The sequence below is a fragment of the Mustela erminea genome, chromosome 15, assembly GCF_009829155.1.
Source record: "Mustela erminea isolate mMusErm1 chromosome 15, mMusErm1.Pri, whole genome shotgun sequence".
In the NCBI taxonomy this organism is placed as follows: Eukaryota; Metazoa; Chordata; class Mammalia; order Carnivora; family Mustelidae; genus Mustela; species Mustela erminea.
Genome location: NC_045628.1, coordinates 74,564,139 through 74,582,878, shown reverse-complemented (window position 1 = coordinate 74,582,878; position 18,740 = coordinate 74,564,139). Strand labels below are relative to the sequence as shown.

Sequence of the window (18,740 nt, the reverse complement as noted above, 5' to 3'; positions counted from 1 at the left end):
GCAGGCACATGGCCATGTGCGGGCCGGCACTGTGTAGCATGTGACTCCGCTTGAATTGTTTTTTTAAAACCAGTCCCTTAGGGACGCCTGGGTGGCTCAGTTGGTTAAGCAGCTGCCTTCGGCTCAGGTCATGATCCCAGGGTCTTGGGATCGAGTCCCACATCGGGCTCCTCGCTCGGCGGGGAGCCTGCTTCTCCCTCTGCCTGCCTCTGTCTGCCTGTGCTCGCTTGCTCTCTCTCCCTCTGTCTCTGACAAATAAATAAAATCTTTTAAAAAAAAAAAAAAAACCAGTCTCTTAAAACTCTCTTTCTTTAGATCTTTGGACGTCACTGTCTTAACTCTTTGGGGCATGGGGTTATTTCACTTTTCTTTGCTTCTGGATGCTGAGGCCTCTCCAAACAGCACACCATAGCAGATTCTGATAGCCCTGGAAGAGAGGTAGGCCTGGCTTTATGGACATACCAGGCCGAAGAGTTCATGTTCATGTTCCACATTGCGATTTCCCGCTCTCTCAGGGGCATCTCAGGCAGATTTCATGCACTCTTAAGGCAGCCTGCGGAAACCTGAAACAAAACTCCCACCTGGAGGAAACAGATGTATTTGCTAAAGTGTGTTTAAAATTTAATTGAGGGGTGCCTGGGTGGTTCAGTGGGTTAAAGTCTCTGCCTTCAGCTCAGGTCATGATCCCAGGGTCCTGGGATTGAGCCCCACATCGGGCTCTCTGCTCCACAGGGAGCCTGCTTCCTCCTCTCTCTCTGCCTGCCTCTCTGCCTACTTGTGATCTCTGTCAAATAAATAAATAAATAAATAAAATTCAGTTGAGAAAGAGTCCGAGTGTAGTGGGACTTCCCATTCATGGCCAATCTAGTTATTTCATAGAAACTTCCATGGCGACCGCTCAATCAGCATGGGTTTTTTTAAAAAGTTGTTTGGGGTTTGGTTTGGTTTTGGTTTTGAGGTAGGTGCCCTAAGGAATGTGTATTAAGTACCAGCAACTAAATGCTTAACATTTAGATGATAAACATCAGTGTTTTTTGTTGCATAATGAAAAACAAAACAAAAGGAAGGAAGAAAGGTGAAAATACAACACAGCGTCACGGTCATTCGCATGTTTCCTGTGACAATTACGGGGCTGTACACTCATTTCTGAATTATGTCTTATTTCTCCTTTTCACATTAAAGCGGAGAGAGGAGCTAAAACTGCCCTGAGAAGCTCCCCCAGGACCAAGGCCGACTATCAGAGCAGAATCTGGGCCAATCTCTCAGTCCTGGTGCTTTTTCTTCAGCCCATTGACCTCAGGAGAGCAGGATTTCTCCTTCGGAGGCAGCCCACACCCCACTATGCCACTGCCCACACCAGCCTGGGCAGACAGCACACACCCTGGGCTCCTGCCACCCTGCAAGGCACCTGAGCCTCAAAAGGGACTGGCACTCCCTCCAGCACCAGGCAGGGTCTCAGAGGAAGTGGTCCATGTCCTCACCGAAGGGTAGGTCCCACACTGGTCAGGCAGGGTCCAGCTCAGTGCTCCTGTTTTGGGGCAGAACTACACACCTGTGCAAATGTGCCCCCAGCCTTGGAGAAAGTCAAGCCCCTGGATAGGTACCCATGATGCTCCGCTTCTCAGTGTCCCCTCTCCCACTTTCCTGTGGGGCAGGCTGACTGGGGCTGTGCATGACTGGGCCCATCTCTGCTCTGACTGTGTGTGGCAGACCAAGGGGGTCTATTTTCATTTCCTTTTGCACTTCCTTCTTTAAAGACGAATTTCCCGTGATGCCTTATAAATCATACTTAGATTTTTGAGTTTAGGAATATGGCGAGGGGAGAACGTGAGTCTTGAAACTTGCGGAGAACTCAGGTGGAAAATATTTTAAGGTGATAATGTAAATGGACTGGACGAATCCTGAGGAGAAGACCATGCACCAAGAACACAGAAGGTTGGATTTGATCCCCTGGTCCCTGTGAATCGGCTCTCCTCAGACCTGTCCCCCTCCACTTTGTACTCATCACTGGTGCTGAGCCACCTCTGAGTCTGTGTTGAAGATAAACAGAGATCGTTTCAGGTCACACGTTCCTTTTCTCCTTCGCCTGCCTTCCATCATCACGCGTGTACAAATTGGAAAATAAAAGCCATAATCTGCACTAGTGGGTTGGCCTCCATCCTGGCGGGTTCTGCTAGGCTGCCCGCAAGGGCGAGAGGAGGCCCTTGGCCGGCCCGGCCGGCTTCCTGGCAGCTACCTCCAACGGCCACTGTGCGTGCTATTTGTAGCTCTCCACATCCTGAGAGCTGGATACCGAGCCCTCTTCTCTGAGGGAGTAAGACGCACAAGCAGACATTGGGCAGGGGAGCTGGGAAAACTGGGAGGTCAGGTAGGGCCCTCCTGCGCCAGGGAAAGGCCTGGCGAAATTGGGAATCAGGGACTTGCAGGGTCCTGACGGCCTGCTCCCGGGGGCCACTGAGCACCTCCAGACAACTGAAGAACTACTAACACAAGTTTGCAAAATAAATGAATTGACCTCCTGCTACCATATCCAGAGAGACCCTTCTAGACTCCTAGGTAGCCAGCTCTCTCATTCACCCTCTGCCACGGTCCCCTGTTTTACTGTCTTCATGACCCTTAGCGGCATCTGAAATTATCTTTCTTATCTATTAGAGTTTGCTGGTTGGTCGTCTGTCTTCTCTGGGAAACTCTAAGCTCACAGACACGTGGTGAGGGAGGCCCTGGGTCTGTTTGTCTCCTGCCAAACCCAGTGCCTGGCTTGTTTGTAAATGAATGAATGGGGCCAGGAGGAGCTGCTGCCTACTAATCCACAAAGGAGTTGGATTTCTCCACTTCCCCCCCAAGGGGAGGTGTTGTTGGAAACCTCTGGAGAGAAACTGGATTTATTGGGGGGTTAAAAAAAAAAAGTTGGTTCTTCGTGGACTTACATATTTTCCAAACCCTTGAGTGGGATCTGGCTAAATAGTAGTGGTCTTCCCTGTGTCTTTATGTGAGGGGTGCCACTTGTCACTCTTTCATGTAATCTTGTGTCATTTTAAAAAGGTTACATTCTAGGGTGACTAGAAAGTGACACTAATATAATCTTGAAACTTTTTTTTTAAGAGTCCTTAAACAGATACTTGACTGATGTAGTTAGACAAGTGGAACCAGGAGGGGGAGGACTGTGTCCCTCATGACCCCTGGCAACCCACAGGCAGTAGAAAATTGCATATATACTTTTTGTGGGGGGCAATCATTGAGAGGAAGACTTTCACCTAAAACTTGATTAAAATAAAATTGAGAACGACTCAGTTCAATTCAATTCAACAAATTTGACTTAGTGACAGATCCAACATTGTCTGTTGTATTTAATAAGAATTCAGCCCATGAAGGAAGATTTAATGACATTAACGAAATTACCTTTATTCATTAATGGAACCGAAGGAGTCTTAACACTGAACGCAAATGTTCTCTAAACTTAAATATTTTACACTTAAGAAGAAAATCAGCTGAGAAGAGAAGGCTTGTCAAAAGTGACAGTTATATGGAATGATGATATCCACAGTCCGGAGACACTGTGAAAAATTATATGTAGTGGACGTCTTAGTGTCCGTTCTTCCCAAGATCTCAGAGTTCACCACCTATTCCTCTATAATTACAATGACTTGTCCCCATTTTTTGCTATCCTCCTCCCAAATCCTTCCAGGCAACTGAATGGTAGGTTATGTCAACCTGTTTCTAGAAGTGACTTGTGTCCTGTTCAGTATTGGCACCAAAATATTAGAGTTTGTAGTTTACGACGGAGTAGAAAATAGCGTTTCTTCATGTAGATACTCTTTATTTATGACCTACACAGGTAAGCCAGCCTTCTGCAAGACAGGAACCCTCCCAGCCCTCCTGAAAATGACAGCCTTTTTGAAAATATTACCACACCTCTGAACAAGGTCACAATCAACTAAGTATTGGAATTGCATTTTTTACTCCCTCCTTGGTTTTTTCATAAAAACTAGGAAATAGAAATCTTGTGCCCAAGGACTTTGGCCTGAAGGTAATGTGCCTAGAGATAGGGAATCCAACGCCACTGCCTACAGATTTTTGGAGTCCAGAAGTCGGGGCGGGGTGAGGGGAGGGTGGCTACCATGGCTGTTGACGCCATTGGAGAATTCCGTGGGATGTGCACGGGCCCTAGAGGTGCCTGAGGTTCTCACCAGCTCCCTCAGTGCCCACGGACACCTGTTGCTCTGGAGATTTGTGTCAGGGGAGGAAGGATCTGGAGGGATCAGCGGAACCATACTGAGTGGAAAGGAAAGACCAGAGTCAGCCTCCTCACAGAATTTACAGATCAGGCAACATTCTTTCATACCTCAGACTTCCTCTCAAGGAATAGGCGTTTGATTGTTTGCCCTGTTTCTATCGTGTTTTGTTAGAAATCATGCTAGGCCTGTTGAAGTTAGCAAGAGGACACCTCCATAGAGTAAAATCGCACACACACCGATGGTGCCACATAATGCACTTAAAGCGGCCATATTTTGGTGAATAGAATTTTTAAATCTCTTTATGAAAAATGGAAAGACTTCTTCGTATTCGGTGTGAACTAAGATTGCAACCATAATTTTGGTCGGCTTTATTATGAAGCTATTTTGCTAGTTTCTCTTTTAAAAGTTCTCTTCACGCTTTCTCCTCTTAACTCTCTGGAGTGAAGCTAGCTGGGTTTTATTGGACATTTTAGGCTAAAATTGGGTCCTGGAAAAGAATCTAGGTAATGACAGTTGTCTGACAATTTCTATTACTTACCTGCCTGCCTTCCTCCCTGGAATTAAAGAGACCAGAAACTATGGAGACCCATATTCCTGAGCCCTCAGGAGGAAGAATAACAGTTTTAGGAATTTCTTTGTATTTCTGAAAACTAGTAGAAGCTACTCTGGCAAGTCTACTGTGGTGAAATCACAACGTACTGAACCTAGCAGCAGGTTGCCTACCTCTAGCAAACCTGATTCCAGATTTTCTTTTCCTGGAGCTCCAAAGGGGCTGTTCCATCTTGAAGAAGAGCTTTGGCAGGACGCTCAGTAAGTCTCATCTGTCAAGGAAATGCTAACAGTTGTCCTAAAGGTGAGAAAAAAATTGGATTTGGATGAAGACATAGCAAAAAATAATAGTAAAGAAACTGTATCTCTCTCTCTCTCTCTTTTTTTCCTGGTTAGTTGATCTTAACTGCAATTCTTTAAAAACCTTCAGGACCTTACTGTTTAATTAAAAAAAAAAAGTCAAGTATTATATTTACAATGGAGGTACTGTACAATAACATATCTCTAATTTTTAAAAATAAAATTAATTTATTTCTAATGGTCCATTCCTGTAGAAGAAGCTCAGTGCATAAAAATTCATGACATAAAGTTTTAGAATGTCGGTCTCTAAAATTTACATTCTTTTTTTTTTTTTTTAAGATTTTATTTATTTATTTGACAAACAGAGATCACAGGTAGGCAGAGAGGCAGGCAGAGAGAGAGGAAGGGAAGCGGGCTCCCCGCTGAGCAGAGAGCCCCACATGGGGCTCAATCCCAGGATCTTGGGATCATGACCTGAGCGGAAGGCAGAGGCTTTAACCCACTGAGCCACCCAGGTGTCCCTAGGTTCTTTTTTTTTTTAATAATTCTTTTATTATGTTATGTTAGTCATCATTAGATTTTGATGTAGTGTTCCAAGATTCATTGTTGGCCTGTAACACCCAGTGCTTCATGCAAAACGTGCTCTCCTTAATATTCTTAAAAGAAACATGAAAATTATATTTTTCAGGTTTGAGCTATATAGTGTAAAGTCCAATACTCCTCTGTGTATGAAATGAATTCCGATGGGATTGACTAGAAGATACACTTTTTAAAATTAATCCAATTTTGTGTTGATCTGTTGGCCACCATTCAGTAAGACATGGACTTCCCAGAAAAACTGTTGACCAATGCGTTGGCCTTAAATCATATGGGAAAATACAGTTTGCCTTATTTAATGAAAATAATTCTGATACAAATTATTAATTAATATGTTTTGGAAATTATGTCAATTATGTTTAAGAACAGTGATACAATGAAATATAAAAGCAAGAAAACTCTAGTGCTTTTGTGAAATTTTCAGTTTTTTCACATATTCCAACTGATCCACACATTCTCTTTTTGCAGTCCTGCAATTACTTGAATATAAAAGCTCTTTCTGTTAATCTTCAACCTGAAAAGTAGTAAAATAACAGAAGTGTAAGGGGGAATGGACATTTCAACCCAATGCCTCGCCAGGCTTTTGAGGCTTTTCATCTGCTGGCTTTTGAAGGTTTACCCCTTTCACAATTTTCCCCATGGCTGTAGGCTTGAGCTTTTATAAAACCTTAGAAACCATACTCTGTAACCCTTATATGTAAAAACTGTCTGAATAGCCTTTTTAAAAAGTTATTACATTTGGGTGAAAACTTTCCTAAGGGAGCTTGGTAAAGTTCCCCAAATTGGACTCATGCTTTGATTCAGTAATTTCACTTTGAGGAATAGGTTTAGGACCCAGAAAATAATCACAGGCACTATGGTACAGGTGTAAAGGAAGGATAGACATCTTAACCTTATTCAGGACAGTAAACAATCGGAAATGACACAAGAGTCTAAGAATATGGGATGAACTGTATCATTTATGGGTATTTTGCATTCATTTGGTGGGATACCATGCAGTCATTAAAATAATGCAGTACAGAATAAGAATATATGATGACATAAACTTTTGTTTAATAAGACTGTTATGCACAAAAAGTAGTTTATAAATAGAAGGCTTGCAAACATAGCACCATTTCTGTAAAACAGAAAAATAACTGTAACAACCAAAAGATGACCAAATATAAAAATGGGCAAGGGACTTGAATTAGACGGTTTTCCAAAGAAGGTATACAAATGGCTAACAAGCAATGAAGAGATGCTCAACATCATTAATAATTAGGGAAATAGGAATCAAAGCCTCTATGATATCACTCACACCCACTAGGATGGTTATTGTTATTAAGGGAGGAAGGAAAGAAGGAAGGAAGGAAGGAAGGGAGGGAGCGAGGGAGGAAGAGGAAGATGGGTGAGAGGGAGGGAGGAAGGAAGAATCAGACCAACCAAAACGTAGGAAGTGTTGATGAGGTTGTGTAGAAATTGCAACACTTGCACATTGCTACAGGGTATGTAAAATGGCTCAGTTACTGTGGAAGGTTTGGTGGGCCCTCTTAGGTTAAACCTATAGTTACTGGATGATCCAACAGCTCCACTCCTAGCTATATACACCAGAGAGTTGAAAATAGGGACTCAAACAAATACATGTCCCCGTATGCTCATAGCAGCACTAGTCACAACAGCTAAAAGGAGACAACAGGCCAAGTGTTCATCACTGGATGAATGGACAAATGAATTGTGCTACACACACATCAGGGAATATTATCCAGCTGTAAAAAGGAATGGAATACTGACACATACTGCAATGTGGACAAACCTTGAAAACATTATGCTAAGTGACAGAAGCAAGACACAAAGGCCATGTGTGATTGAATTTATATGATATATCCAGAATAGGTAAATCCATAAGGATGATGAAGATCGGTTTCTGCCAAGGGCTCAAGGGGAGGGAGGAATGAATAGGTGGATCATCTCTTTTTGGGGTGATGAAAATCTTTGGACCTAGACTCAGGTGGTGGTCACACAATATTTTGAATGTACTGAATGCCATTGATTCATTCACTTCAAAGGGTTAATTTTATGTCCCATAAATCTCATCTTAGTTTGTAAAATTACATATAATTATATATATTAAATTAAATCTATTCATACCGTGTTATATATATATAAATGTAGAAGGGCACATAGTATAATAGTCTGACTAGTATGACTGTACATTTTTATTTTCTTGCTTATTTATTATCTTTCGGTGAAGGAGAATTTCATTTATAAGGGTAAACAGTTTTTTGGAAGTTATCGTAGTGCATAGTGTATTGCAATCCTTTCTCCTACTTGTGTTTAAGTTCATGCTGCAATTCCAAGGACACACCAGCAGAACACATTCTTCTGATGCTTCCTGGCTCTTTCGAATCGGGTAGCCTATAACTTCCTATGATTGGCAAGATTTTTGTTTTGCTTCATCTGCAAGTGTTCTGGGTACCAGTAAACAGGAGGTCCTGAAAAGAACCACATTGATGGCCAAAAGTGCTCTCGCTGTGCTTGCATATCAGTTCTAGCCATGGCAGGAGAACCCAGGCATGAAAGGAAGAAGTAGGGACGAAGTCTTCCAGCTGCTTCCTGCGGCCCTTAAAGGAATGGGGAAGGAGCTCACAATTTTTTTGCATCTATGGTGAACTTGGCACTGCTAGATCGTTTGGATGCTGCTTTTGGTCCTTGGTCCTTGAACAAGCCACGGAATCTCTACAGTCCTCTTTGGCACTCCTTCGCAAAAGTGCCCAGGGACCACGGGAGCCCTTGGAGCCTTTTACCACTCATGTGCTCTGAGCCTTCCCTGGTGCTCTGCTTTATTTGATTGAAGGCCCCCAAAGCAATGGCAACTCTGGGTCCTCTTGTGATAAGGGGCTCTTCTCTGGTCTGCCTCCCTTCTTCTTAGCCTGAGCATGCCTAGCCCTTCTGCGTGCCCAAATCCCAGGAAAGCCGACTCCAGATGACGGAGCAGGGCCTGAGTCTCCCTGAAGTTCAGGTTGGGGAGTGAGGAGGGCCCTGGATGTCCTGGCTCAGAGTAGCCTTTAATCTTAACTCTACAACTTTCTGGGCATTACACTGGCACCTGAGGGTGTGTAGTAATTAAGCTTCCTGTTTTTAATTTTAGTAGGAGTATTCTCGCATACCGAACAGTTACTTCGTTTTAGGACTTTTGTTCTCTTAACTGGTTTGGTTCAGAACCCTTTATAAGATGATCTCTAATTGAAAGCCAACGAACAAAAATATGGTGAAGCCTGTAATGAGAGAGTCTATGAAACTCTAAGGGGGTAAGTTTAATTCCACTTTAAAGCCTCTTAATACACTTGCATTTATAAATGCATTTGGAGTATGACCTGCTTCCTAAAGTACCCTCTCCAGCAAGGAGGTGAAGCAGTGGTCAAGTTTATTCCATTTAAGGCAGATTCTCAATATCCATTTCACTTTTCGAAATAGGTCATCCTTCTAATGCTCAGGATCTGGCCCACTGATTCTTGACTATTGTTTGTTGCAGACTCCTTGCTTCCCAAAGCTGCTGGCTGTGGCATTTGCAGACTGACGCACATTAAAAAAAATAATAATAAAAAAAAAAGCCCCCTTATCAAAAGATCAGACACTTCCATTTAGGATGAAGGGCGCCAAAATGGAAGGAAGTTTCTCATTTTCACCCAATGGAGAACTTACTTTTGCAGTAACTTTCAAGAGAAATTACTTTATTCAGTAGTCTAATAATCAATAGCTAACCCAAGAGTCTTTCAGTTCTGATTCTGCCTTCTTGTATTTGGGTGGCTCTGAATAAATGACAGTATTTCAATATTTGAATTTCTCATCTTTAGAAGATGGGTAGTATTTCATGGACCCAAAGAATAACCAGTCAAAATCATAATTTATCATAGCAATTGTTAAGATGTTTCATGGTTAAGTATAACTTTGGGGGGAGGCAATTTGTCAGTATCTGCCCATTTTTTTTTTTTAAAGATTTTATTTATTTATCAGAGAGAGGGAGAGAGAGCAAGCACAGACAGAATGGCAGGCAGAGGCAGAGGGAGAAGCAGGCTCCCTGCTGAGCAAGGAGCTTATGTGGGACTTGAGCTGAAGGCAGATGCTTCTTCCACTGAGCCCCCAGGGTGTCCCCTGCCAAAAATTTTAAACACATCTATCTTTTGAGTTAGCAGTTCTACTTAGAGATGTCTAGACTTACCCATGCCTAAGGGTAATGTACACAGATGCTCGCTGCAGTACTGTTATAAACAGCAAAAAGAACAATGAATGACTATCAATAATGATCAAATAGATTATGGGGTGTCATACTATGCAATGTCACTTATATATGTCTGAATTGTGTGACTGAAGAGTAAAAATAAGTACATCATCACTTACAAGGATCTCTTTAATCCCTTTTCACTGATTTTCTAGCCACTACTGGCTTGCAGCCTCCACACTGGGCCCCTGCCGACCATTCTTCCTGCTGCCACTTAACAGGTCTATGGTGAGTCCTCATGTCATTCCAGATATCTATCAGTACTTCCTCTTTTTCAGTGGGTGACCAATAAATTCAACTTACATATAAGGTCCAAACCAATGGACATGCCTAGAGACTTAAGTGCTTACACTTCCTCCTGACTGATACAATCTCCTTCACACTGGATATGGGCATCATATTATTTGGTGTACCATTTATTTCTACACCATGGTGCGTGGTTAAATAGCAGCATTCCTATGACAGAGCAACATCTTCGCTTCTGAACTCCAGGCAGCAACTTGGCTTACACCCAGGGAATTTCCCAAGTTGTGGCAAGTGTTAGCACTGCTGTTCAGTCTTTTCTATTAGAACACAAGAGAATGAACCAGCCTGCATCTTTTGTTGCATAGGTATCCGAACCATTTGCTGGCTTTTACGTAGTTTTAAAAGGCGTTTCAGGCCCTTTGAAAAAAAAAAATAAAATAAAATAAAGTGAAAAAAGCTTTAGCTTACTATAATCTCTAATATAAAGTACCCTAATAACTAGCCAAGGGTTCACACTTGAGCAACAGGTAATGCCAAGATACAGGCCATTAGTTATTTATGCACACAGTGATACCATCATATGTAAAAAATGCCCGGCTGGTACTGAAAAAGAGCTACTTCGGGCCCTTTCAGAAGGCGCTGACCTTTATCTGTGCTTTCATCATAGATTATGTGATGCCAAGCAAGTAAGTTGGCTCCATTTTTCATTCAAAAAAATAGCTATCTTGTCTCTCCGGTGTAGTTTTCAATATAGCTAGTTGCTACCCTAACATCTGAGCAATACTTAGAATTTTCTTGGCAGTGAGGGAAGTATTTGTCAAATGGCAGTGTCACACGAGAACTTCTCATCTTTATAATTTATCATCCCTGTGGCACACAGGACACACAAAGTATGTTTTTTCAGATTTTACTCTAAGAAAATTAATAAATATGGCAAATGTATCAACACCTTGACAATTACCAGAATTACAACCTGCCACAGTGCCTAACCTTTACAAGGGAAAAGTTAGGGAGTGGAGATTAGTTAGGTTTTAATCCACACTGATATTTTAAGTGCTCCAAACTTACTACTCAAATTTTATACTGGTTTTCTTATTAAGAAAATCTTTATGCCCATAGTGTAGTAACTATCTCTAAATATTAAAATAGTTCCTATCCATTAACTTTAAACAAATCATCCCAATTATACCAAGGCTTTACACTAAACTACCTAAAAATTTCAAGCCCTAGGGATACTGCTGAAACACTAAACAGAACTTTATTAGCTTCACCAAATTGAAGTTTTTGTCTTTCTCCTGTCAAGATCTGAAGCCAGTTAACACACACAAAAACTTGTTCCCATTCTCAACATCTTATGAAACTGGTAGTTGTCATGACACACCCACTAAAGTTACAAGTTTCCTTGAGGCAGAATTCACTTTTAATTGGATCACTTACTAGCAACAGATGTTGACAGTTGTCATGCTGTAGCCATAAGCGGAAACATCCATGTAAGGATACTGACTTGTTCCTCTCGACTAAAAACTTCGATTTTTACAATAATGGCCTTTCTATTGAGGTCCTCCATCTGACTTAGAAAACTGATAAATTTAGATTTATGATCACTTTAACTGCATGTGCCTTGCTTTGAAAAACTATCTTGTTTAACCCAACATTCTGGAAGTAAACTTAATTTTTCTGCATTTATATATACAACTTCCCCTGAGAACACCATTCAACAAAAACTTGCTTTCATCAAATCATTAACCTATTCATAAACAAAGTAATTTTAAAGGGAAAAACTCTGCCAGACTTTAGATTTGTTTAAATGGTGTTGCTAAGTTACTACTGGAAAAGTTAAAATATGTATGTAACAAATTCTTAAGTGAAAGCCATTTAACTAATATTTAAAACCTCTGCAATTATTAGTTTATTAGTATCATCCAGGACTCAGATGTTCAGTATTCCTCCTGAAATTACATAAACAAATGCAAATGGAAAGAATCCAAGTCAAAATTATATAACAAAACAGCACTCCATCACAAAAGCGTGTAAAATTACAAGAACGCTATTTTAAAACACTGGCACTTTAAGAGAACGATAATCTCAAAAAACCACAAAATTGCCAAATTGTTCCCTAAACTGCTACGTAGATAAACATGAGTCTAATGAATGGGTTAGGGTTTTGTAAAGAGAAATCAAATTCAAATCAGGTAACTCATACTGAAATACAAAGTTTTAAGTGTCTTCTTCCTTCAGGTCTATTTGACTTATATAAAGGAGCAAACTATAATATAGGAAAATACACCTGATTTTAAATGTGGCATACATTTTATAAGTTGGCCCAATTAATTAAAAATACCTTTAATGAAAGTCAAGTTTCCTATGAAATCTATATTCAGATAAATAGGAGAAGACATTTACAGCCAGCCCTTTTTTTTTTTCCAGAGCCTTTGCTGGGACTAATGTCAACAAAAAATTTAATATGGCAGTCTTGTATTTTAAGCTCACGCTTTTGGGGATACATTCTCAGGTCTTCTTTAATGTGGGAACTGCAAATATAACTGCCATTACATGGTAATGGGAGTTAAAGAATGTAGAGTCCTCAAGTAAAGATTAGAACATACTTTTCTCTTAGTCCTTCAAGGACAGACTTTTCAAAATGTTTGATTCTACTAATCCCATGCTGTGACTAGACTGGTTACTCTTCACTTTATAAACGTGACTGGGCTATGTGAGATCTGGTTTCAATTGATCAAGATTTGAGTTTCAGTTATGGATGAAAACTGTCTCAATTCAACTTTTATTACCCTCATCATGAGTATGCAGGGTGCAGACAAAAGCTTTTTTTTAATCAGCTAACTATATGAAAAGATAAACACTGTAATAATCCATGTGATCCAAAATGGGCAAAAGCAAAAGACTAGCTTCCCCTCAAGAAGAAATATTTCAGACCTATGAAAAGGACAACAATACTAATAAAAAAAATTGTATTTACTTAGAAGCATTCAGAATGTCAACAAAACAGCTGCAACTTTTTTTTTTTTTGCAATTACAGAGTGGTATTCAGTTAACAGAACAACAATTATTTCGTAGAAGCTGCATCAGAGACAACTGAAGATGAAAAACTACCATCCCCATATATAACTAATTTGTGCTGTGCACCAACAAGAACCTGCTTTAAGTTTCCATGCCAATTTACAACCCCCATACTGTACCAGGCAAGGTTAGTGGCTATTGAAAATACCACCAGGACAGGGCTATCTAAAGACACATTCGGTAGTGTGTTAACTATACAAAAAAAGACACTGTACAGTTTAAAAACAAATCTTACACAGCCTTACATTTCAATTTTTTTCTTTAAAAGGAGTGAGTTGTGTACAGGGGGGTTAAATGCTTTATAGACAAGAAAAAAAAAAACTGCGCTAGAACCAACTTATTCATCATCATCATCTTCTTCTTCATCTTCATCTTCTTCATCTTCCTCCTCCTCCTCATCCTCTTCATCTTCCTCATCCTCCTCCTCTTCCTTCTTTTTCTTGCTCTTTTCAGCCTTGACGACTCCCTTTTTTGCCGCATCAGGCTTTCCTTTAGCTCGGTATGCAGCAATATCCTTCCAAAACAAGAGCAGGAGAAAGTGGAAGGAAAGACAAAACAGTTAAGTAAAGGGAGAACTAAAAATAACACTGAACTTGACCAAAACTTCATGAAAAGACCCCAATTACATGAAAATATTACGTATCTATAGACTCACCCTGACTCCATACATAAGGACTGAAGAATATGCATATAAAAACACTAGGAAATAACTGCAATTAATAATGCATATCCTACAGAATGACATGATCTAAATTTGCAATGTTATGCCTCACTGAAGTACAATTATGTACCACATCTTAACTTTAGCTTTATTAAAACTAGAATGCAGTCTTTGATTAAAGGGTAGACACTGCCACCTTCTGAATGCAAAACAGCATTCTACAGGTTTCTATCAGACCCTAATCCATAGTAGAAAATTTTGTCTTAAAAACAACAACAAAAAAGGTAATTTGCTAGTAAGCATGCAATCAGATTAAGAAACATCTAGCAACCAACATTTTCCCAGACACCTAAATAAGCTAAAATTCAACTTAATACTCCAATTCAAAGTATAGGAGCCAAATTTTTTTTATCAATTTATATAGATCAAGAGACTTCCAACTTTTAACTAAGTTGGGATTTTTTTCTTGTTATTTAAGGAGGCAAGAGAAATGTTTCAGGGTAGCTTTATGAAGGATAGTCTTTATTACTTTCCCCAGACTGTTTTAATAAATGTGTCTGATCATTTAAAGTAATCATTTGACTCAAAGGGACTACCAGAATCTCCACAAATTTGGAGGTATCAGAGAGTAATATAAGCTGCTTAAGTGTATGGCCTTTGCACCCAAGTGTTAAAAAAAAAAAAAAAGTATAACAATTTATTTGATCTTCTGTACTCTTTGAATGATGGAAAAGAATTAAGACTATAGCCAGTCAATGGCACACTGAATGTAGCTGTTTATCTAAAAACTGCATTACATCCCAAACTTTTAGAAAACCACAAGAAAATATAAAACTGAGATGAGGTACCAACTATAATCTAACATCTGGCATACCCTTTCATTGTTACACTGAGCAAATCCATACTTCTTACCTTTTCATATTTTTCCTTCAGCTTAGCAGCCTTCTTTTCGTAAGGCTGCTTGTCATCTGCAGCAGTGTTATTCCACATTTCTCCCAGTTTCTTTGCAACATCACCAATGGATAGGCCTGGATGTTCTCCTTTGATTTTTGGGCGATACTCAGAACAAAACAAGAAAAAGGCCGAACTAAAAAGATAAATTTAATTTTAGGATTTTAAGTTGACTATCAAATGTGTATTGTACTATTACATAAAAGCTGCTTCTAATTTCTACCTGATACTAGACAGGGTGCAAATGTTCTATCTTCTAAACAGTCTTCATAACCAAAGCTTAACTTAGAGCTTTTTAAACTAGTTGAAGATGCACTAATTCATTCTAAAGTATTCCGGGTAATTGGGGTTTCTCAAAAAATGTAAAAATAAAAAAAAATAAAGTTACATTTAGGAGATGTATCAAGTGAAGGAGGCAAGTGTCTTAATTCAAATGCTCTGGCTACACCTCCCATTTGATAGGAATTTTACTTACAATATACCAATGTGAACTACTTACCAGCTAAGAAACTTTGATCATACACTCCAAACCCACAAGGTGGCTTGCTTAACTTCTATCTTAATCTACTGCAAAACCCTCCCTGAAAATAAAAACAGGCGAGGTACTTACGGAGGCCTCTTGGGTGCATTGGGATCCTTGAACTTCTTTTTTGTTTCCCCTTTAGGGGGAATATAAGTTTTCATTTCTCTTTCATAACGGGCCTTGTCAGCCTTTGCCATGTCTTCAAATTTTCCTTTCTCTTTAGCAGACATGGTCTACAAAAGAATTGTTTGTAAACTTAAGTCAACAGAAAATTTTAGTAAATTGTCCTCAAAGTATTAAAATGACTAAAATCAGTATCTTTTATCATTTACTCAGCAGTCTGTTCTAATATCACTACTCATATTATGCAAATAGCACCTAGTTTTTAAAAAAAATCTTAATTTGGATTTCACCTTTAAAAAAATTATCTCCTCAGTAATTTCCAAGCCCCCTTACCTTCCACCTTTCTGAGCACTTCTTAGAAAACTCTGAGAAGTTGACTGAAGCATCTGGGTGCTTCTTCTTGTGCTCCTCCCGGCAAGTTTGCACAAAGAATGCATATGATGACATTTTGCCTCTCGGCTTCTTAGGATCTCCTTTGCCCATGGTTAATTATTTTCTAAAAAGAGATAAAGTAAATGTTTGATATTAGCAATGAAATTATAGCATTTTCAGAGCACTTTAACTTCCTGGGGTGTGAATGAAAACCCAAGCACTGGTTATTTAAAGGTAGTGACTTTAACCTCCTATAACACTAAAGAAGAAAATGGCAGTGATAGCCAATTCCTACAAGAGGCTATGCCAAGCAAACAAAACAGAACAAAACAAAAAACCCCAACAAACACCCAAAACGGTCCTTCAGGGAACTCAAAAAAAAGTGTAGGCACAATGGTATCCTCATACAGTATTCTTTACTTATCTGCTTTATATCTGTTCCGAATGAATACTAACCGGTCATTTAAAAACTTTAAATGTACAAAACCAAAAAACCATTTTTGATCAACGAAACCAAAGCCCACAAAACCAATGCTGCCGATTCGTGGATCTGCACCACATAAAAAACAAACAGGTTAACAGCCCAAGTGAGCAGATTCTTTCCAAATTACGGGCCTAAATCACCGTCTACCTGAAGTTTTCTCAATGAGGGCTTTAAAAATACTCTCTCTGCACAAAACTTTGCAGGGAGGAGCAGAAAGCTCCAACGCTCGGACCCAGGCTGGGGGGGTGGCGGTGGTATTTGTACGGCTGCCACCGCGAGGCAGCCTCGTTTCCTATCGGTTTGGCCCCGAGATGTATTTCAGTTCTGACTAAACACGTCCGGTCTGAAGTTTCTTCGAGTAAACAAGGATGAGGGACAAAAGCCACTCCTGCTCGTTGCTCTGCCTGCCCACCCCCCCCAAACCAGGAGAGTATTTTTTTTTTTTTTTAATCTGTGAAAAGTCGGGGCGCCGCGCGAGGCGGGCTCCGCACACCTTCCCGCCACTCGGCCCCCACCCCCAGAACTTCGGTAGCGGCGGGGCGGCCGAAGAAACGCGGGACCGCGGCCCGGCCTCCAGGCCCCGGCCCGCCCGCGCCGGGCCGCCACGTGCGTCCGCCCGCCCGGCCGCCCCGCCGCCGGCGCAGGCCCCGCAGGCCTCCCCCATTTTGTCAGCTTGGCGGAGGGAGAAGCCCCGCTCGAAATGGGGGCTGGCTCCGCCCGCGGCCGCCGGGGCCGGCGCGCACGGAATGGCCGCTGCGCGTCTTCCCCGCCTGCGCCGCCGCCGCCGCCGCCGCCGCGAGGGCGAGCGCGAGCGAGAATATGGCTCCTTCCCTTTGTGTGTGTATGTGTGTGAGTGTGTGTGTGAGTGTGAGCGCAGGCGGGCGGGGTGCGCGCCGCGCTCTGGCGCACACACTCGGCCATTACAGCCGGGGGGGAGGGGCGGGGGGCGCGCGGGCCCGGACCCTCCCCCCTCCCGGCCCGCGGGGGAGGGGGTCGCCCCGGGAGGCGCCCACCGGTCCGCCGCTCCCCGTCCCCCTCCGCGCGGGCCCGCGCGCCCCGGCCGCCCCCGCACGGAGAACGCGGGGCTGGGAAGAGAGGAAAAAAAAAGTTGCCTCGGAACTGCTGCGCCCAGCTCCCCCGCCCGCTCCCGCCCGCCTTGTTTTCTCTCCAGCCAGCAGCGCCGGGCCGAGTCAGCCATGTTCCAGCGAGCGCAGCGGCGCCGCTCCCCCCCGCCGCCGAGCCGCCGCCGCCGCCGCCGCCGCCGCGCCCGGGCACAGGCCGGCGGGCCCGGCCCCGCGCCGCCGCCCCCGGCCCACCGCGCCGCCTCGCCCGCAGCGCCCGTCCGCCCGCCCGCCCGCGCTCGCCGCCGGCGCCCGTCTCTCTGCGGCGGCCAATGCAGCCCGTGAAGCGCCGCCGCCTGCTCGCCTGCCCGCCCGCCCGCCTGCCTGCCCTCCCGCCGCCGGCCCCGCCGCCCGCCGCTCCCCGCGCACGCCGGCCGCCCCAACATTCGGCCCGGGGGCTGAAAACACGTTAAAAAATTTTTTTTTAATTAAAAAATATTTTTTTGCGCCAGTCAGCGCGGACGCCGCCGGGGGTGGAAACTCGCGGGGCTCGGGGTTCGCAGCGCCTCAGGCAGCCTGTGGGCCGGGGTTCCGGCGCGGGGCAGGGCTCCCGGCGCCCGAGAAGAGGCTCGCTCCGTGCGCAGTTCCCCCCACGGTCCCCCCTCATTTGCCTTTGTGTGGATCCTGACCCGCCGGCTCCCGGCCGCGGGGATCCGGCCACCGCGCGGGGTGGGGAGCTGCCGGAGGCGCTCTCCCCGCCGCGGCGCTGCCCCAGACTCACCCTCAGCGAGGCACAGAGTCGCCCAGTGCCCGTCTGGCTCTCACTTGCCCCGGCGCTGTCTCTATGGAGCTCAATGTACTGCAATGGCTGTGAGAGCGGGAGCCAGACGCAGCCTCCTCACTCTCTCCGCTCTGTAACATTACTCTCCAGCCAGCGCGGCTCCTATTGGCTACCGCCAACTCACGGGGCTCGCTCATTGGCCCGATACCTCCCATTGTCCTGACCAGAGCCCGTTTGCTATTGGCTGTCTCCGGGGACACGTCATCAAGGATTGAAACAGCGCGCAAATCTGAATGTGTGTGTATGCCGGGCAAAGAGGCTGAGGCGGGAGAGGCAGAGGCAGAGGCAGCAGCTGCTACGGGAAAGCAGAGCTCTATGGTGTATGTGTGCATGTGTCTAACCCAAGCCAGCCCCACACCGGAGCGGCCGCCGGAGCGAAAAGGGCCTGACTTTTCCACAAGTGTCTCCAACTCCTCAGGCAAAAGAGACACTCACAGGCCTCCCCCCCCCTTCTTACCCCA

At 43.3% G+C, this 18,740-nt stretch overlaps 1 protein-coding gene across 1 annotated transcript; it reads right to left on the bottom strand.

Moving 5' to 3' along the window:
* Nucleotides 1-12,070: 12,070 nt before the first annotated feature.
* HMGB1 (high mobility group box 1) lies at nt 12,071-18,380 on the bottom strand. Its single transcript, XM_032315428.1, has 5 exons — nt 18,220-18,380; nt 15,855-16,017; nt 15,486-15,631; nt 14,837-15,011; nt 12,071-13,777 (listed from the first exon to the last, which is right to left on the bottom strand). Exons 2-5 carry the CDS (start codon nt 16,002-16,004, stop codon nt 13,601-13,603), a joined length of 648 nt encoding a protein of 215 aa, XP_032171319.1. The 5' UTR covers nt 16,005-16,017; nt 18,220-18,380; the 3' UTR covers nt 12,071-13,600.
* Between the last annotated feature and the right edge of the window lie 360 nt (nt 18,381-18,740).